Raw genomic sequence first — 21,237 nt, 5'->3', positions numbered from 1 at the left:
CACCAGTAAGCTGGTGTGTGGTGGTCTCTGGTGCAGTATGTCTCTGGTGCACCAGGTCTCTGGTGCAGTATGGCTGCCGTCGCATCATCCAAGTGGATGCTGCACATTGGTGGTGGTTGAGGAGATTCCCCCCTTCTATGTAAACCGCTTTGAGGTCTCAGAAAAAGCGCTATATAAATGTAACGAATTATTATTATTATTATCATAGTTAAAACAGGAGTAATCATCTAGCAGTTCAGTTTTGTTTTGTTTTCGTTTTTTATAATTTCCCTGTTTTCGCCTCTCTGAGAGGCTCTGCTGATTCACAATTGGAAGTCTCTGTGTTTACCTGAAAAGAGTACTGACACAGGTTCACTTCCACCTCTTGTCCATTGCACCAGCCTCCTGCCTCATCAGAGAGATGCAAATCTAGCCAGAGTGAACATTCCAGCTGCTGGTATCACTTCCTCAGGAAGCAACACTCACTTCCTGTGAAATTAAGAGCACAGAGGCTGTATGAAGTGATAACCCGGCAGAAGTGAAACACTACATACACAGCTCCTCCTTTCAGTCCCAATTCACTTTGTCCCATAACACACATACACACACAGGTTAGAAGTGCTCAGCCATGCAGGTGAAGATCCAGCCCTCTCTAAGGATGGGCACCATTCTCCTCCTCTTTCTCCTCACCTGTAAGGACACCATTTATCTCTAGTCTCTCAGTTCTGCTTTAAATGGATACTGAAGTTGCTTGGATATGAATTTGTCTTGATTTGTTGTTGTTGTTTTTTTTTGTTTTTTTTTTATCTTCTTCAATGACATCTGAAATCAGCAGAAGGAGCCTGTGCAGGTCTGTAAGCTGCTAATTTCTCTGCCTTGTTGTTCATTTTCAGAATGTTATTATCATTATTTAACAGTGGAATGTTAAACTGTGGAAAGTAGTTGTTTTCGGTTTGTTCAATTTAATTGTAATAAGGATTTTGAATATTTTTACCACATTGATTAATACCAATAAAATCCTTATTATTTGGACTAAGGATTTTTGTTACGCTTTGTGGTACTGTGCTACTGTTTTTGAAAACATGTCCATGTGTATTGTCACATGCCCTGGTTCTAGCAGGAAGTGAGGCATGAGAACGGTCGTGTGATTTGACGCATTGTTCTCTTTCGGCATGATGCTCTTACAGCCAAATATTATAAGCTTGAATCCAAATCACATAATGTCACTGTAGTTGATGGAGCTATATATACTGTAAAAGCTTTAGCTCCTTTTAACTATGCTTTGCCAGCTTATGTGGAACAACCATGATCGTTTATTTAGTCCTGCTGTGCAATGCACTTATTAGAAATAGAGATTTTCCCCAAATAAGTTTAAACTTAACTAATTTGTCTGACGATAACCTTTTGAAATAGCAATTATGTATGTATATTTTTATGGCTTCATAGAGAACAACATGAAACATTGACTTTTAAAATTTCATTCATCACACCAAAGGACCAATAAACTGAACTAGATAAAAAATAACTATTAAAGTAGTAAAGAACAAAAAAAAAAGGGTGACCAAATTAATCACTTACATATGCTTTCCTTTATAAAGAATATCACATTTAAAACTAGATGTTGAATGTCCATGTCCATTTGTGAAGTAGCCAAATATTTAATGTCTCTCTATTATTGAGGACATCAATATAATTATTATACATACAGGTTTGATGGTATTATTATAATAGGGTGTGATCATAATAAAAAGTTTATTAATATCCATATACAAAATGATTCAACCCCCAAAATTTGTAGAGAATCCTTTACTCTTTATAACCTCAAATACGCATTCCCTGCAAACGCTTAAAAGCTTTTGTCTGCTCTCTACTGGAATCTTAGGCCATTATTTGTGTGCAAAAGCTTCCAGCTCACCGATATTCTTTGGTTTCCGTGCTGCCACTCCTTTCTTCAAATCTCACAGATCCCTAAACCAAGCTTTGGTTGATTTGAATGTATACTTGGGATCCTTGTCCTGGAAAGTCTAATGATCCTGTGAAGCTTCAATTTATGAATTAAAGGCATCATAATCTTTGCAAAAATGGCTTGATACTTCAAAGAATCCATAACGCCGGTCACATGGTCCAGATTTTCACTTCCTGCAGCAGCAAAGCATCCCCATAACAAGACTGACCCACATTCATGTTTGACCCTGCGAATGGTGTTCTTTTAAGCCATGCCTTTTTTTGTACCAGACATACTGCTGATCCATGGGTCTCATCACTCCAAACAATCTTCCAAGAACTACACAGTCCTATCCAAATTCATTTTAGCATGTTCAAGTCAGCCTTGTATGTTCTCTTGTTCAAGAGTGGCTTTCGTCGATGTGTCCAGGCATGAAGTCAATGTTTGTTTAGGGTTCTTTTCATAGTCTGCACTGATTATTATTTTTATTTTTTTTATTTCATTCAACAGGTCATCTTGCAAGCCTTTGGTAGGAAATTGAGGGGGGGGTTTTCTCATCTGCTCTGATCTTGATGCCTTTTGATTTTATTTCCCTTGATTAAATTGAGCTTTTTCTTCCGTGTGCTGGAAGGTTTGCTGTGGTAATGGTACCATGCGTTTTAAAACGATGCTCTGTATCTAGGAACTTTTAGTGTCTTGGAAATGTTCTTATAGCCATAGCCTATTTGGAAGTAATCAAACAATCATATGCATGAGCTATATTTATGCATGCATCACAGCTAAAGCTAATTAAGTGTTGTAATAGAGTTCCCAAAAGCTTGATATTGTTTTAACACAATTTTTTACCTTAGCCTACCATACTAGTGAGGGATTTAAAAACAGCAATATTGGAAAAAGGTTTGAATAAGTATGACAGCTAATGAAAAACAAAATCCTATAACACAAAAATATAAAATGTTATATTGATATAACTTTTAATATGCCACTAAATAGTTATATTACTTTTTTATTAACTGGATCTTTAGAAAACATTGTATTTGTAACAGTCTCTGTGGGACTGTATAATTAGAATAAAATGGGTGTGGACAGAGGTTTCTAAAATAGTTCTAATCCCCAGACATGGAACCCTCGAAATTTGTTTAACTATTTTCCTTCCTGCCCTAATGTTGAGACCCCCTGGACACCGCTATCAAAAGGGAGATAGATAATAAGACTGTTCTGTCGTCCTCCATGTTTGTTTCCCTCATAAGGGTATCAAACACTGTGCTGAATGAACCACAAATATGCTACGAACAGACTCATGAGATGAGTCCAAGGTTTCAATAGGTTGTTGAAGGTAATTTGATTAGTCCATCGGTCTTCTACTGCAGTTCTAACTGTAGCCGTTTGAGTAGAATTGATTTCTTGCGGTGTAGGATCTACAAGTATCTTGTTAAACAAGTTGTATCTTATTCCTTGAAACCTCCATTCCTATCTGAGTAGTAAAATGGCTTTTTTTTTTCTTTTTTTTTTCAGAGTTCTTGATAAAAAGCGTAATACTTATTATCCAGCCCAGGAATGAAGTTCAAAGAAGTACAAATGTGTCACTGATATGCCAGGCAGAAGTCAGCCGCAACGCAGGGTCTCATCTCAACTATAAATACATATTCTACAAAGATTATCAACCGTTAAATACTGATCAGACCAATGCTATGGACTCCCTCTACTCTATACCTGATGCCAGAGTGGGCCACTCTGGGAGATACAAATGTGCTGTTGTCATTGAGGAGAAAAAGAGGGAGAGCAATACCGAATACCTGACAGTGAAAGGTAGAGTAACACATCAGTTCAATGTCTAGAAGATTCTTGTTCTTGAATCCTAATATCAGCTGATGTGTCTGCAGGTCTTCTGGCACCAGTCCTAACAGTGGATAAACTGAGATTGACAGAAGGAGATGATGTTACTGCTGTCTGTACAGCAGAGGGAGAAACAGGTTTTTTGATGTTTTTCTTTAGAGATGGACATGAGGAACTCTACCGGAAGGGGACCAATAGTCAAAAAGTTGAGCAGAAGCTGTCCCTTGATAAGGGAACTCTGAATATGTTTTGCTACTATTCCATTAATCTGGGTAGCACAACAGAATCATCTAACAACAGTAATGTGATTAGTATTGACATTGAAGGTAGGAAGGTTTTTATTATTATTTATGGATTATTAATAGGTTTAATGGATTTGTTCATCCTGGAAGTAAGTTTAAATATGTACACATTCTGTTCCAATTTAGAGCTGGGGATCAAACCCAATATTACAGTCATTCCATCAACATATGTCACAGAAGGAGATAACATAACCTTCAGCTGCAGTGTGAATATGACTCCGCAGAGAAATACAGAACTCATTTTGAGCCATGGGCGCACTACGCTTAGTTCGAACATGATACATGAAGATTATGCTATGCTTGCTAAGGCTAATGACTCTGGAGAATATGAGTGCATTTCAAGCCTCGGTGGTGTTCATAAATCCTCCTCTTTGAACATCACTGTAAAAGGTGAGAAATATTGAATGTTTTTCAATATTATTTCATAATGTATTTCTTGTGAAATTTCACCTAAATAATGTATTAACAGAGAATTTTTGATTAGTACATTTGTTTAGAAACATGCAGTGACCATGAGCTGTCAGTATGCAGAAAGGACAAAAATAGCACCATAAAATAACTATTGGTCAATGAGACTTTGTATGTTACTGTATATTACAGGTCTTCAGAATAATTTTTTTGTGTGAATCTGCACAATCACATCTTGGATTATGCATTTTAGACCTTGTTTGCTTCCACACTTTCCTTCTTGTTTGGTCAAAAACTAAAATATATTCTCTTTTAATAATGACTTGCATATTTTTGCCTTAGAGATTTTCTCTATACCTTTCCTGAGCATTCATCCTGCTGAGGTATTTGAAGGAGAATATTTCGCCATTACATGCCAAATCAGAAGCCTTGCCTCAAGAATTCAAAGGGAAGATATAAAGTATTCAATATTTAGAGACAAAACACTTGTGATAAATGATAACGGATACAATGGCACTGCAGGCAAAGCGACTAATGGGAAATACGTGTGTAAGGCTGAAGCCAATAGGATTATCAAAGAGAGCTCGATGCTGTTGTTAGGAGCTAAAGGTAGGCAGTGCCTATCAACTCTGTCTTGAAAACTAACCAAAAAAAATAAGATATAAAAGTATTAATTAACCATTGTTTCTCTCAAGTGCTTGTTTCAAAGCCTGAGATCACAGTCGATGGTCCTGTTATCGTGGATAAGCCATTTTGGATCCGTTGCCACTCTCAGAATGGAAGTCTGCCAATTATCTACTCTCTGAAGAGAAACAATTTCATTCTGAACAGGACCGAGGTGTCTCACTTTCAAGAGGAGGCTCGTTTCTTAACCATGATATCAATTCCTTCAGACATTAGTAGTTACTTGTGTGAAGCAGAGAATAATGGTCAAGTCTCAATCAAGATGAGTGAAAGGCTACATGTGACTGTAATAGGTGAGTTTATTGTAAAGATATTTGTTTTCATTTTCAACCCAATTTGATTCTGAAAACTTTCAAAAATCCTTTTTACCCAATAATTAGAGAAATAACTTTCTAAATGATGGCCATTGTAATTCTGTAGAAATTTGAACTTTTTTTTTAGTTCTGCGTTTGCACATTCAAATGTAACTGTTAAAATTAAATAAATAAAAAATACTATCACATATAAATAACACAAAACTAGTCAGTTTTTCAGGATTCTATAAGAAAAGGTTTGGTCCAGTGTGTGGTCCCCCTTGTTGGACCCAGGCCCCTGGTTAAGAACCACTGATTTCATGTTATGTCACTTAGTAAAAGCAATGGCCTAGAATAAAATTTGTTTTGCAGACATCTTTGAGTTAATTTTTCTCTTGTCTTTAGTTCCAGTAGGGAAGCCCTTACTGACAGTCCTTCCAGTTCCTGAAAACATTGAAGAGGGCAATGATGTTACCCTGATATGTGGCATTCCAAAAGGCTCTCCACCAATCAGTTTTAGGTTTTATGGCAGCAATCACACAGCAATTCACACCACAACAGTCCAGAGTAATTCATCCTCATTTGTCCTGAGTACAGTGAAAAGAAAAAACAGTGGAAATTACTACTGCGAGGCATTTAACATGGCAGACATGTCAAGCAGGAGTGACATTGTCAAGGTCGAAGGTGAGCGTTATCTTTCTTCAGCATACTGAGTTTCATTTGTTCTTTCTGTTTCAAAGTTTCCAATAAAGTCCTAAACATTTGCTTCTTGAGGATTTTCATCAAATCAATAGTCAATTCTATGAAATGACATCAAGACTGTAACAACAATACATAAATGAATACAATATTATTAGTTTTTTCCTAAATAATAATATTTGCGTATGCAGTTTTTTTTATTAGATTGCATTACATTGGTTCATTCTTAAAAACATAAAAAAATATGTGATTTTTTTATTTATTTAATTTTATTAAAGTATAAAGTTCAATCTCAACAATTTTTTTGAACAAAATGTTCTGTCTGCAATACCTGTGTTTTTTTCTCCTACACTGAAAAAAATGATTCATTGAATTTACTACATTTTTTTATCGTAAGTGGTTCCATGCAATGCATTTGTTTAAATGTAGGTAAAATCAATTAAGTTGGACTTAATCAATTTTATTTAGTTACCTTAGTATAATTATTTTTTGTAATTCCACCCCTATTTAATCATGTTACTTCTACTAAACTCATTTAGTTGAATTTAATCAATTTTATTTAGTTACCCTAATATAATTTTTTTTTTGTAATTCCACCCGTTTAATCATCTTACTTCTACTTAAATTATTTATTTATTTTTATTGAGTAGTCAAAATTATTAAGCTAAATCTACTAGTTAAACGTCTAGAGGTATTTAATTGACAGTATGAGGTTATTAAATGGCTTTCAAATACACAGAGAAATTACTTTAATATTTTAAACTTATCTTTAATGACTGCCATCATGGGAATAGGCCACAATACATTTGTTTTTGAATCATTAAAACAGTTGCAAAAGCTCAAATGTTGAAAAAAAGTGCTAACAAATAACATTGCATATTCATAAACATAAAAAATACATCACATGTGGAAACAGGCAAAAGCACATTGTTTGTGAATCAATAAAACTGTACAACTCCTAAAAACAAAGTTCTCACATTTCATGCAACAAATTTCATGAGGCTGAACACTCATGCATGTTGCAAAATGATTACAGCATTACACTGTTTTTCAGTCTTTGAATTTTGGAGAACAGCCTTGCAGAATCCATCTGCAGAATGACTTTCTGAACAAATTCAAAATAGTACTTGAGTTATTTTGGGTATGCCAAATCAAATGCATAGATTGCACCCAGCATCATTGCACAGGCTTGTGCAAAAGATAATTTAATCTGCTCCAGAATCATTTCTCCTTCAATAACAATGCCGATGTCAACATACTCTCCAAGAACTCCCCCTTCCTTTTTAATCACGGTGATGCCCATGGTGATGTTTGCCAGGTCTTCCAAGAACTAATTTCTTTGAGTGTCCTATATTTAAATGACAAGAAACTGTTATTAGGGGTTCAAGCACGAAGTGCTGAAACCCTATTGTAATTGTACCGATTTTTATTATTATTCTTCTCCGCTAAAACGCATCGTCCAGACCAAACCGTAAGAGCTGGAACCTTGAAACTTGGCCAAATGGTAGTACAAAAATCGAGGAGAGGTTATCAAAATATGACCCCGATTGGCCCATAGGTGGCGCTATAGCAAGCAAAAGTATTTAATCACTAATAACTCCTAGACGGTTCATCGTAGACTCAAGTGTCTTATATCAATGTAATCCTTGGCTCAAGGCGGACAAAACGTATATCTCCGATTTCATTTCCGGTATGCAAATTTTTCCGCTATTTTGAATTTTGTCTAAAACCTACTTTTGCGAACTAGTCCTAGGTTTTTCGCCCGATCGGAACCAAACCTGTGCAGAATTGTTCACTGGAGTCTGAAGATCAATAATTATCGAAAAAAAGTTGAAATTTCGATTCACGGTCGCTAGGGGGTGCAAAATTAACGTTGTGGGAGGAGCCTATTTTACTAAAATGGCTATAACTCAAGAAGTAATTTAGTTAACTTCACCAAACTTGGTACACCTGTGTAGGAGGTCAATCTGAGGTCACAGTAAAAAAATTGCATCGATTGGCCACATGGTGGCGCTATAAAATAAAAAAAACGTATAGACACCTGACCGTTTTTCCGAATTACTTGAAATTTGGTATGCAGTGTCTTGGCCCAAGGGGCCATGTATGTCTAAAAGGATATTGGCGTATCTCGAAAAACATGGCCGCCATTGGCCAATGAGGTTTGAGCACCTATTAACGAAGTCCGATCGGAACGAAACTCGGTGGGCATGTTCGGCTCAAGCCCCTAAAGGTCTGTAAGAATTTTTAAAGAAATCGGCCACTAGTTGGCGCTAACGAGTTTTAAGGCTCTGTAATCACGTGGTGTTACATTTATTGTCACAAAATGCATATCATTTGATAGATCTCCTCATGCTGAACAACTTTGCCTCAAGAACCATTGCTGTCAATCAGACCGTTCATTAAATATTCACGAACATGTTAAAAACCTACTTTTGCGAACTAGTCCTAGGTTTTTCGCCCGATTGGAACCAGACCAGTCTAGGACAATTCTATGGACTCTCTAGATCAATAATTATCAAAAAAAAGTTGAACTTTTGCATTTTGCGCATGGGTATATTTGGTCATAAAGAAAATGGACGTGGCAAAATGCACTAAAAAGCCTATAAATCATATATAAAAACTCAGAACTTCACACAAATTGGTGAGCATATGTGACATAACATCATTAATAACCATGCAAAATTTTGTGGAGATCGGACCATAGGTTGCGCTATAACTGTTAAAAAACTTTAAAACCATATATTTCCTATGGTAAATTGCCTGTATTGGCTGTAAATTGTCTTTTCCATCTATGATCATATAATTTTCATATAATAATGTTCAAAACTAGTGCAGTACAATTCTCTGGACTCTCTAGATCAGTAATTATCAGAAAAAGTTGAACTACTTCATTTGGATGGCTATAATAGGGTCCCTTCAAAATGTGGCCTTGACCAAGGGTCCCCGAAAGCTTATATCTTTTAAGATGCTCAGATCTTCTTAAAAACAAGTCAGAACATGTGAAATATCACTCTGAACAAGCATGAGAAATTTCAGACAGATCGGACAAAATTTGCCTCTACAACAGTTAAAAAGGGGAAAATGATATGAATGTAATGGCATATTAAGCCAATAAGTGGTATTTTACTGCCCCCTGCTGTTAAAAAATAGTAATTTTGTCAATTCATATTTAGACTTTATAAAATCACTCTTTTAACATTTACAATCACATATAGTCAGAATTCATCTATTGAAGTATTACTACTGACAATTGTGTCACATTTAGAAATGTGATTCCTGAAGGAGACTTGCAGTAAACAGTTTTGATCACATCATATAGTTGAAATGTAGTCTTAGGTTTCTGAATAAATTTTGAATAATCTGATTAATAGTTTACAAAGACTTTGTGAAATGTTTATAGACCATTCAAATATATTTTCATAATGACATGTCCCAATAGCATTGAAAAAACAACAACATTTTTCTTTGTGTGTGTGTGTGTGTGTGTGTGTGTGTGTGTGTGTGTGTGTGTGTAAGCATGCATTATGGAGTTAAAATGGAAAAACTGGTTTGCTTTAGTGCAGAAAAATGGTGAAAATCAAGAAGTTTAAAGTGAAAGTGAGCCAATAAGTGGTCTTCTACTGCCCTCTGGTGGCCATTCTACTCATTAATGAAGTCTACTCACATATGCTTTTGCATTCATTAGACACTAAAAAATCACTTATATAACAATTACCATTGTAGCACAATCATATTTTGTCAGAGTTTATCACTTAATTTGTACTGATATTTCACATAATTGCTAGCAATGTGGTAAATCATGGTAAATCACGCTAAAAACATGGTAAATCATAATAAATAATACTAGAATGTGGTGTATATCATGGTAAATTATGGTAAATCATGCTAGAATCATAGTAAATAATACTAGAATGTGGTAAATTGTTGTGGGAGGAGCCTATTTTTTACTAAAATGGCTATAACTCAAGAAGTAAATGAGATATCTTCACCAAACTCAGTACACATGTGTATGGGTTCAATTTGAGGTCAAAGAAAAAAATGTATGGAGATCGGACCATAGGTGGTGCTATAACTGTTAAAAAGCTTTAAAACCATATATTTCCCATGGTAAACTGCCTGTATTGGCTGTAAATGGTCTTTTCCATCTATTATGTCAGTGGTTACATGCTTGCTAAATAAATCTTAATAACTTTTGATGCTTTTGTGCTTAAATGCCTTAAAGGCCTTAACTGCTTGAACCCCGATAAATGCTGCTTGCAGCTTTAATTAAAAATTGTTTTTGATTCATAACTGTTTGAAAAGTCTATACAATCAAAGGAAATTAGGACCACAACATATATATATATATAGTTATAGTTATTAAAACAGTAAGATGTTTTAATTTTTTTAAAATATGAATAGAATATGCTGGAAAAGCAAAGAATCTGCAAGAGCTGCAGGATTTTTCTGAAGAACAGTGGGCAGTTTAACAGCTCTGGACAAAAAAGGCAAATCATTGTCACACACACACACACACACACACACACACACACACACACACACACACACACACACACACACACACAAACAGTTGTGGATCATTTAGGTAGTCATTTACAAAATTCATAAATTATATAGTGTTTGTGCTGGTATCTTAAGCACATTGCGTTTGTCTATACTTGTAACAGCTTTTATTGTTATTAACTAAGCTCAGAAAACAACTAGTTTGGGAGTATACCGGTACCTATTTATCGGTGAAAGACCGTCTCGAGAAGACCACAGAAGATCAATGCCTACTACATCATTACCACTGTGGCCCTGCTAAAACTGATTTGCGCATGAAAAGTAGTTGGTAAATAACATGCTTGACGCTAACACTGGATTGAGCAACTAAGCAATAAACATGCCTTTGAAGAGTGCAAAATAATGTGCAGTGCCAGGTAGTAGCATGAAAACAATCTGTTATTTAAACTGATTAAATTATATATAGAAAGCGATCAAAGAACGCTCCCTTTAAAATCACTGGAGTTGTCAATCAAACAGAGCAAGTTTTAGGTGAGTTCTGAATCTGGACTCTTGCCAAATGTCCCATTATAATCAACTAACCTTTTATTTACATTGTGTTTGCACTGTTAGTTATGATGAAATCCTTTGTGAGCGCAAAAATCAAGTTGCAATGACTAGATCACAGCATTTACACTCTCATAATGTCTGTGATGCTCATAATGAATGTCAATGCTCATCTTTAGGCTTGCACGATATTGGAAGAAAAATGCAATATGCAATAGCTTGTTAGGCAATCATAGCAGTGGGTGCTTAAGGCCCTTTCACACTGGACGCGATTTTTACGCACGAATAATTCGCACGATGGTTTTATTTTTTGATCAGCTGTTTGTGTAATGAGTTCTTTCACACCGAACGCGAATGTGCTGCGGCGAAAAAACTACTTTTTTTTTTTTCGTTTCGATGTCGATTTTTTTTTTTTTTTGCGGCGACAGAAAAGACTTCAGCCAATCATATACTACAAGGACAATGATTGTGTGGCGTAGCATTGGCAACCAACTCTGTTATCACGACTGTGAGTATGTTGTGTGATAGTTTTAGTCGTTGTATAGTCCTGTGCTGTGTAGGCTAGAAGGCTAAACTACATTTGGGATAGAAAGCTAATCGTCAAAGATAGAGATAGAGACCGTGTTTACACGGCTCATGTGATGGGTTTTGACGCGAAATATTCGCACACAAACTATTCGCTTTTTCGTTACGCATCCGGTGTGAAAGGGCCTTTACACTTAAGTCAATAATACAAAATAGATGTGCAAGTTCCTCAAACCCAAACTGGGCTCAGGTGCAGGACAAAGGAGGCAAACTGAAGCAAAAAACTAAACGTAATGTCTGATGTCTAAGGAGCCGTTAGCCTATATCAGTGTGCGGACATTACATTTAGTTTTTTGCTTCCGTTTACACTTAAGCCTCACAGCAAAGCGTTCAAATCAGAGGGCTAGAATCAGGGAAGGAAAAACTGATTTTATTTCTAAATTATGGCAATTTTTGAAGTAAAATCATACTGACATTGCAAGTGGACCTTTGCAACATTTATAAAACAAAATAATGCAGTTCATGACCCCTTTAAGACCCCTACTATGAGTGATAATAATAATAAAATTAATATAATTATTATAATTTTAATTTATAATAATATACAATTACTTACTGTGCAAAGTGTTGGAATAATAAAACTCTAGCAACTTCACATCCAATGTCGACCTAAGGTACAAAAAAAAAAAAAAAACACATCCTTAACCAGTAAACAGATTGTTTACTGTAATGAATGATGCCTCATAATGAAACATTACTTACTGTGCAAATCGTGTGAAAAACACTCTGGGACTGGACTGAAAATGTGAACCTGGAATCTCTGTGTCACGCATGCGCAGACAGCACCTCAAATGAAAGCAAGCACAAAATGATTATTATTGTTTGTTCTGGAATCTGGATAAATTTTCATACCACACCATTAAAGCTAGCGAAACTAGGGGTTGTCAGTCAGTATAAAGATAAAAAAAGCATAATGTAACCAAATGTAAATGCTTAAGCGTTGAGCATATTATATTATGCTTCATAACCACTATTTTCTTTAACCAGTCAATAGATTGTTAACTGTAATGAATGATGCTCCATAATGAAACATTACTTACTGGAACCTCCGTGTCACGCATGCGCAGACAGCACCTCAAATGAAAGCAAGCACACAATGATTATTATTGTTAGTTCAAGATATATACTGAACACACCACAACCACACAATAAAACTAGCGAAAATAGGAGATGTTTCAGTAACGTTAGTAAAGATGTTTGCTTAAATCACAGGATCATAATTACAGGTACATATTTACAGGATCCCTATTGTTAACTTGTGTCACTGAAAGATTCAGAAATCCAATGCTATATTTTGAACTTTACCAATATGAAATTATCCACATATTATAAAATACTGCTACAGCACACACAGTCGTTGACTGACAAAGTAACTTACAAGGAAGCAGAAGCACAATCTCCCCCTCATTGCTTCAAAAACCCAGATAATCGCGAACTGAAGTTTTAATTTTTCGGTAACATGCAAACCGTTACGATTAACTTAGAGGCCTTTCCCACAGAAATCGTTTTCCACTCCATAGTTTTTCTATGTAAGCACACGCTAAATTGACGTGTTTTCACCGCCGCGAGTTCACCAAAGTCTTTTTCAGCCACTGAAAACACCAGGCGCTCGGCTAAAAACACCCAGCTGCTCTAAAAGAAATAATAGATCAAATATTACCCGTCCAGAACGATTTATATCTCACGTGTAACCACCAAAGACACATTAGAAGCCGCAGCAAATTCTTGAAGGACTTAACGTTGGGTATAACGTTAACCAGATAACCGGGTATAACGTAAACAGTCTGTTCGGAGGATGACGACCATATTTGACCATATTTGAAGTTTATAAAACTACATTCTCGCCTAAAATATCTTAAAAGTACATACCGTGACATAAAATCAGTAATATTTGAACAATTATGGTGTGCACGCGCAAAGTATGTGACGGTCGCTGTGTTTTTGTCTAGCTGCTATAACGTTAACTTTACATGTTCTGAATCTGAACCAGAGCATTTTTATACTCTTTATACAACCATCAAACTATGTATTGTAATAAACAGTGATATATAATACGAATTATTACTTACTGTGCAAATGGAATGAAAAAACTCCACCTCCAAAAAAATTCAACTCCGACTCTTGCACTGCTTGAAGAAGCTGACTGGAAAGGCGCCAAAGATGTGCGCATGCGCAAAGAACCAACTTATTTTTTTTTAAGTGACTTTAATTAATTCACATAGCTTGATTCAAAATGCATGTCATTCTCATAAAACCAATGATTTTTTTTTTTATTAAAATCAACTACTAAATTTAAATGATTTAAATGAGCAAAATTTCATTATGCTTAATTTAATTGGGGCCATAATCATTTTTTTCAGTGTACCTCTCCTAAAGCAACACAGCCGCTCTGTTCCCCTTTAAGAATAAAGTATAGGGGCTTTCGCACCGGAAGTAGTTCCTAGAACCATTGACGTGTTCGCACCGCAGGAACTAAGAACGATTTTAGTTCTAGGAACTCCTTTTGGAGGAACTAAATTAGCTCCTACTTCAGAGTAGGGTCTAAACCAGCACTATAGGAACTACCAGTGAAGTTAGTGTAAGCTGATTGGCCGAATGCACGCGAAACACCAACATCTGCCATAAAAAAATAAAAAAAAGTAAAAAGCTATGTAAACATATAGATTATAGCATACTTACTCCAGAAACTAACTCTACGAACATGGAAAACAGTGATAGATGGGCCTCTTAACCTTTATGGTTAAGAGAAAATCCAACGCAACTGGGGACCAAGCCAAACATGATTATGCTAGCAAGTCAAGTCACATTTATTTATATAGCGCTTTTTACAATACAGATTGTTTCAAAGCAGCTTTACAGAGATAACAGGAAAGTAATGCAAAAAAGTTTGTTTCCAGAAGAAAATAGCGCCATAGTCCAGCTAAGTAAGTTCAGTGATGTTTAAATTTTTGTTCAAAAAAATTAAGTTATTAATTTATATATAGCTGCTCTGGAGTAAACCGTGATGTCATCGTCCAGCTCAGTTCAGTTCTTGTATAATACACTGTAAAAAAAAATTACATCCCCAAGTCAAAAATTTCTAGTGACTGATCACATCTAAATTTTTCAATTAGTTTGACGTATTATTTCTCATTGAGCCAATGTTAACAGACTATTGCAACAAGAATTGCACTTGGGCCAATTTAAGAATTTAGATGTGACCAGACACTAGAAAATTTTGACTTGGAGAGGTTAGACATTTTTTACAGTGTAGTGTCAATGCAGGCTGATCAATATTATTGTTGAATATTAAATTAAATGTTCAATTTAATGTCCCCAACTAAGCAAGCCAAGCCAATGGCAACAAAGGTGGAAAAATGTGACAGTGGCAAGGAACCAAAACTCCATCAGGTGGCAGAATGGAGAAAAAAACCTTGGGAGAACCCATGCTCAGTCGGGTTCATTAGCCAGTTCTCCTCTGGCTAATGAACGAACAGTGTATGATTATGATTCAGGCAGCATTATAGGTCAGAAGTCAGATTGGTTTGGTATAATCAGAATATTATCCAGTTCCATCTGCTAATGCCTTTTCATATACTGTTTTTCTATGTATAACAGTTTTATCTAATAAAGTATTAGACAGGACTGTTAGACAGATCGTAAACTAATGAATGCGAGCACAACCCTTTAGGCTCTGGCTGGCTGGCGTTCTCAGCACCGTCAAAATAAAAGTCACAACAACAAGCGCGGTTTTAAGCGCAATTTAAGGCTTACGTCACTTCGCGGTACGAATGCAACCAGGAAAATGTTCCTTTTCTGGGAACCACCCTGGTGGCTAGTTCCTAGAACTAAGTTCCTAGAACAACCCGGTGTGTCATGGGTTATTTTCCAAGTCTTCTGAAGCCATGCAATACGTTTTTTTTTTTTTTTTTTTTGAAGAACAGACTGACATTAAAAATCATTATTCAATAAAAATATTGCTTGAAAGCCATGGACAACTTTACATTTTTTTGTATGAGAAAAATGCATCTTGGACATTTTGCTACTAAAAACCCCTTCTGCATTCCACGGAAGAAAGTCATACAGGTTATGAAAGACATGTAGATGGTGACATAGTTTTAAAGGTGGGGTATGTGATTCTCTTTTTTGTCCATTTTTTCAAAATCACTTGAAATCCTATTCCTAACCCACTTACAGCCACTGAGTTAGAAGCACTGAAATGAAAATTAAGCAATTTAATCATCTGTGGAATGGGCAGGACTCGAAAAATTCCAGCCAATCATTTCCAAGACCACCTAGAATCATTGGACAGTAAATTCGTCAATCAAACGGTTGTACCATACCGTGCGTGACCGCGAGAGACAGAGAGAGAGTAATGGGTGGAGTCAGGGCCAGCGTTGGAGGAAAGAAGGTAGGACCATTTGAGTTCTGTATTTTCAAAATCTGCCGGCCGTTTTGCAAATCCCATACCCTACCTTTAACTTATGGATGACCTGTTCCTTCAAAGTCACCAAATATTTCTTTAAAATCTTAAAGGTAATAAAGAAAGTCCACATTATTTGCTGACTCGTCATTTTCTGATATGTCTCTTTATACCTGTCCTCCCTGTAGTGAGCCTGGCAATGTGGAAAAAGGCTTTGATTGCTGTGTTCTGCATGCTGTTAGTGGCGCTGCTGGTCCTTTTCATCGTGATGCGCTACAAGGCCAAGCGAGGTAGAGAGACCTACAGCCCCCCTGCATTACAAGCTGTCCGCATGTCTGATCCGTGAACAAAACTCCCTTTTGAACTTTTCTCTCTGTCACAGGTAAAAGACAGATGGCTGCCAAACTATCAGTGTGAGTTGACTGGCTTATGTATAAGTTGGTCTTGAGTTAACGGCATTAGAGGGACAAGATTAGGGGGTTTTGTTTAATTAGATAGTTGTTACACCATAGTTGCTGACCATGCCTGTACAAGTCATTTGGTCCCAAACAGACAAATCTGTTTTAAAAGGAATCCCAGTTTATTTTATCCATAGACAACCAAGAAAGTTAGGTAGCGGCGAATATTTAATGAATACTTTTGATTTTTCTCTCACCAATCCTCAGAAAGCCTGCAAGTCCTAAATCAGATGACTCTCTAACCCTGAGTCTCACCCATGACCCCCATTATAATGCCCACACAGGTAGTCTCTTTATATTTTTTATTTGTTTCTCAGTCATCATCATCCACTCCATTTATTCTTTCACTCTTTTTCACTATTAGTCTATGTTGTGGTCATTCACCTTTTCAGACCAAAACTCTTGTAACACCGACAAATCTTTCCTTTAAATATAGTACTTTATATTGATTATTTTTATGATTAGACACCAAACTGTGGGTCATTTGGATGGAAGTTCTTTCTATAGTTTTGGGCATGCCAAACTGTTTCCAAAAGGGTTTTTTCTTTCACCGATGCCATAGAAGAACACTTTTTTTTAGTTCTCCAAAGAAACTTTCAGTGAACAGTTATTTAAATAACCCATTTTCTTACTGTAAAGAACATTTTAAAATCTAAAGAACCTTTTTTGCCACTATAAAGTCATTTTTAACCTTTTGTAATGGAAAGGTTCCATTGAAGTTAATGGTTCTTCATGGAACCAAATAACTTTTATTTTTATGAGTGTGGGTCTCATCTCAAGTCAGTGGTGGAAAACTGACGCTATACTGTGTGGAACAGATTTAAGTTGACTCTTTGTTAAACTGTCCACACACTTACAGAGTGCCCTCCCCCTTACTTCCTGTTAAAGAGCAACTTCATTGGTTCAGAGCAGATGCTGTTCGGTGAAACACACACATCCTTTGCATGAGTCAAGAGGACAGACCAGGAGTATTCAGGCTTTGCTATCTGTCTACATAACTTATGTGTGTGTTAATCTATGACCATTATTTTTAGTTGCCAGTTTCCACTAAATGTTACTGTACTAAGACTGTGTGCGCTGGCAAACTCACTTTCTAATTCCACACGCAGATCTACCCTTTGACGACTTGACAGACAAGGTGACCTATGGGACATGAGATCTCCACAATTAATGGAAACAGTTTTGAAATCCAAGAGACCATCTAGACAATATCTAAATGTTCAATTTGTCATCAAATTGTGTCACTTTTTGATGCTGGCTACTAAAGTATTACATCTTCTCTTTACAACAGGAGAAGAATGTTTAACTCACCTTTATCATATCAGTTTGGCTCATCATTCATCTCAACAGAATCTGTATCATCTGTTCACCGTCCTTTTTCTCTGACTTAACTGCTTTGCTTATGTGTATATGTTTTTGCTTCCATCATCATATGTTTGTTAATAGATGTTGTTTGTTTCATTTTACACTAAAAGTGTCTGTGTTAATGCATTATTTACTTTATATGATTGTGTGTATGTGTTTAGTTGGTACATACATTCAGATTTGGTAGGCACTTTAAATCTAATAAAATGCTTTATTTGGAATTTCCTCATTTTGAATTTCTTCCCTCTTATTGAAAGATTGTCAATGTCTGACTTTCTCCAGTCTGTCTTTTTTAATATATTTGAATGAGATATAAACTAGGGATCATTTAATATTTCTGAATTTTGATCTTTGCTAAAGATAAGAGTTATGTTTTTAAGATCCACCTCCTTTGGTTTAAATCACATTTTGAATGGCACTTTGTATAGGCATTTATTTTATGTACAATTTCCTGCTTTTGTATTTGTCTGGTTTATTGTACAGTCACTTGTGTCCAGACCAGACAGTTTAGTTCAGATGCAATGTCTCTAAAAGCAGGGAAATGTCACTGACTAATCCTAAAATGTGTTTAACATGCTGAAAAGTGAGCTTATAGATTTGTTGAGAAATCAGGGCAAGTCTTAATTTGACATGCTAAAGTCGTGTGTGTGTGTGTGTGTGTGTGTGTGTGTGTGTGTGTGTGTGTGTGTGTGTGTGTGTGTGTGTGTGTGTGTGTGTGTGTGTGTGTGTGTCTGTCCGTGTGCATGCGTTCATTCAGTCGTTCCTAACACCTCAGATGACTCAATTATCTAAAATCTGAAAATAACATATTTTGGTAAAGTTTGGGATAAAAATGAATGTACTTCAACTAATTTTATTTCAGCTGAGACCGGTGGTATGTAACTGACCTTGGCTGATGCACTCTTTTTGCTGTGTTTCAGTGGAGGTGAATAACAAAGAGAGTGTTTGGAGTGAAAGACCTCCAGGTACATCACCACTCAAGTAATAATCTGAATGCCGGTTCCCAGGCACTGTCCAAACTACTAGCATTTTTCTTGCAGCATATACTGTGCCTGAATTCTCAAAATCTTTCAACTACTTGATTTGTTTTTTTGTTTTTTTTTCTTCTACCAGATGAAGCTGATCAGGACAGCCTACAGTCACCAAATGAAGGTGACGTAGAGTACACAGAGGTGGTTCATCCTCAACCTGTAGATCCTACACAAAGTAAGTTTAACCTTTTAAAATTATATCCATCTCTTTTTTTCTCCTCTCGCTCCTCTTGCCTTTAAAGAGGAAGATTATGATTTCTGATTAGAGAAAAGCCACTTCCTGGGTAGGGTCTAACCATCCAAATTATCAAGGGCCTTGGATTTAATTACTGAGACATCTTATAAACAGGAAAGGCCAGACTAATTGGGTTCCTACTAACTCCAATAGCCACTTACTTATCCAAAATTACAGTTTCAGTTTGCATTTGACTCTTTACACAAACATTTCTTAAAAAAATATATTAAAAGAAAAAATTAAAGCAGAAGAAAATACAATTTTTGTTATTATTATTCTTTCTTTTTATTGTAAAAAAAGCATCTTAAACTCTCATATTATTTTGTTCTTTAGTTCCTCTGAGAAAAGGCACAGAGACTGTATACAGTGAGCTTCAGACCTCTCAAGGTACAACCAGCTAAGAGGGCACATATACACACACAAATTACACAAAAAAAGATGTAATGCAAACAGTGGGTTGTGTTGAAATGGCTCTCTTTTTCTAATCATATTTCTGATCGTTTATACAGGGACTCCTGAGAATATTAACCATGTAAGTTCCATTCTTTCAATCCGCATGACCTTCTAAGCCAGTGGATCGCCCATTGTCTGCAATTTTTTTCCATCCTGCGGTCTGATCTTTAATTAAAAAAAATCAGGAAGTCTCCTGTGTCTCAGTGTATTCAAACTTCAAACAGATAAGAAAGTATAATGTTAAAAATGTTTATTGGTTGACAAACAGTGAACAGTGCTTTCTGTTGTTTTCAAATGACTCAAAATCAAACATTACTTCAACAAGTGTGCATCTTGTTTATTTACAAACCAACAACATTTATGGTCAAAGGGCAATCCGCCAATTCCTAACACATTCATTTTATAAGTAATATCTCCCTGCACCTGACCACTAAATGTGATCTTGGTTTTCTTCAGAATCTTAATGTTATGTGGGAGGATGTAACATACTCACATAGAGGACTGAATGTGTGTGTTTTGTAAAATCTGTCTACAGTAAGTGAAGAGGGAAGCACCAGTCAGACTTTCCAGATAGGAACAAATAGCAGGGCTGTGGTTTCCTCTTGAACAGAGGGCCAGAATTTACAGAGCGGTCACACACACAGTCACCTCATAAACTCTGTGAAAGGCAAGAGTAAAGGAAGACAAAGTACATCTAAACTGTTAGTTAAACTGGCATCAACCAAAATGTCCTTGTTTTTATTATTATTAAATTCCACACTAATGATTAATCTTTTTCACCTCTTCTTCTTATATCTCTGGTAGGTTATGGATTACCAGCAGAGTTAAGCATGTAAAGGGTGACAGGTGAGAAATGTATCTTTTTGAGGATGTTACTAACATGAACAAACAATCTGATTTCTGAAAGTGATGACATACATCTCATCAATGAATTTTATGCTTGTGTTTTTGTAGCAAAGCCTGTTAGAATATGCTGAACTCAACCATGATCTTCCTGAACCTGTGGACTAGCTCAAGCATCCCTCACATCACTCTGGAATACTGTTGCCTGTGTTCCATCAATCTCTTCTATCCTTCATCTGTATTCTCCTAAAAAACATTAATTTAATCATGTATCTTCCTTTCATCTAATGTGTTTGATTGTTTGTCCTGTTTTTTACAATGCTGTACTGTGTGTATAGTCGGTACTAAAACCATCCTTTACACAAGGTTGTTTTGAGATATCACATTTTTTATTCTCTGTGTGATAAATATCTTTTACTTTAATACCTCAGTAAATTGTCTCTATTAAGTTGGATGATGTGACTCAAACTGCTCCAGCAGTTAGTTTGTAATCGCCTCACATGAGAGATATAGATAAAGTCATGCTTTCATCCCTGGGCAAAATGCTTTTATCAGTTGACATAAATAATGTCACTTTTAGCTTGTTCTAAAGGAAACCAAAACAAATAATTCTTTCAGGTTTTCCACTGGGAAAAGATGATAATGGCCAGTGAATACCAGTTACACCCAC

At 36.0% G+C, this 21,237-nt stretch overlaps 1 protein-coding gene and 1 long non-coding RNA gene across 17 annotated transcripts; one reads left to right on the top strand and one right to left on the bottom strand.

Moving 5' to 3' along the window:
- The first annotated feature begins 514 nt into the window (after positions 1 to 514).
- On the top strand, positions 515 to 20,990 carry pecam1b (platelet and endothelial cell adhesion molecule 1b). 16 transcript variants are annotated; one of them, XM_082136062.1, is made up of 17 exons: positions 515 to 671; positions 812 to 829; positions 3,440 to 3,733; positions 3,808 to 4,086; positions 4,189 to 4,452; positions 4,813 to 5,079; positions 5,166 to 5,447; positions 5,853 to 6,131; positions 16,371 to 16,472; positions 16,565 to 16,595; positions 16,848 to 16,924; positions 18,926 to 18,970; positions 19,119 to 19,211; positions 19,605 to 19,658; positions 19,781 to 19,803; positions 20,529 to 20,570; positions 20,679 to 20,990. In XM_082136062.1, the coding sequence occupies exons 1-16, from the start codon at positions 608 to 610 to the stop codon at positions 20,550 to 20,552; spliced, it is 2,196 nt and encodes a 731-aa protein (XP_081992188.1). In that variant the 5' UTR covers positions 515 to 607; the 3' UTR covers positions 20,553 to 20,570; positions 20,679 to 20,990. The 16 variants fall into 16 exon arrangements, 10 of the variants coding, with proteins under 10 accessions (XP_081992188.1, XP_081992183.1, XP_081992189.1 ...); XR_014197107.1 differs by having other exon boundaries at positions 19,781 to 20,570; XM_082136057.1 differs by lacking the exon at positions 20,529 to 20,570.
- Positions 12,339 to 16,364, bottom strand: LOC309473852. Its single transcript, XR_014197114.1, has 3 exons — positions 12,821 to 16,364; positions 12,483 to 12,566; positions 12,339 to 12,389 (listed from the first exon to the last, which is right to left on the bottom strand). It is a non-coding gene; the product is annotated as an uncharacterized lncRNA (long non-coding RNA).
- Positions 20,991 to 21,237: the final 247 nt, after the last annotated feature.

Source organism: Leuciscus leuciscus, assembly GCF_965113295.1.
Source record: "Leuciscus leuciscus genome assembly, chromosome: 14".
NCBI lineage: Eukaryota > Metazoa > Chordata > Actinopteri > Cypriniformes > Leuciscidae > Leuciscus > Leuciscus leuciscus.
The sequence above is the reverse complement of the archived record's forward strand: the minus strand, read 5'-3'. Positions and strand labels throughout refer to the sequence as shown.

What these genes read in the sequence shown, in the direction of transcription:
- pecam1b (XM_082136057.1), top strand. Translation starts at nt 608, where the DNA reads ATGCAGGTGAAGATCCAGCCCTCTCTAAGGATGGGCACCATTCTCCTC. An exon ending in GCGCTACAAGGCCAAGCGAG is followed by an intron (nt 16,473 to 16,564) that starts GTAGAGAGACCT and finishes TCTCTGTCACAG; the next exon opens with GTAAAAGACAGATGGCTGCC. An exon ending in CTCCTGAGAATATTAACCAT is followed by an intron (nt 19,804 to 20,678) that starts GTAAGTTCCATT and finishes GTGTTTTTGTAG; the next exon opens with CAAAGCCTGTTAGAATATGC.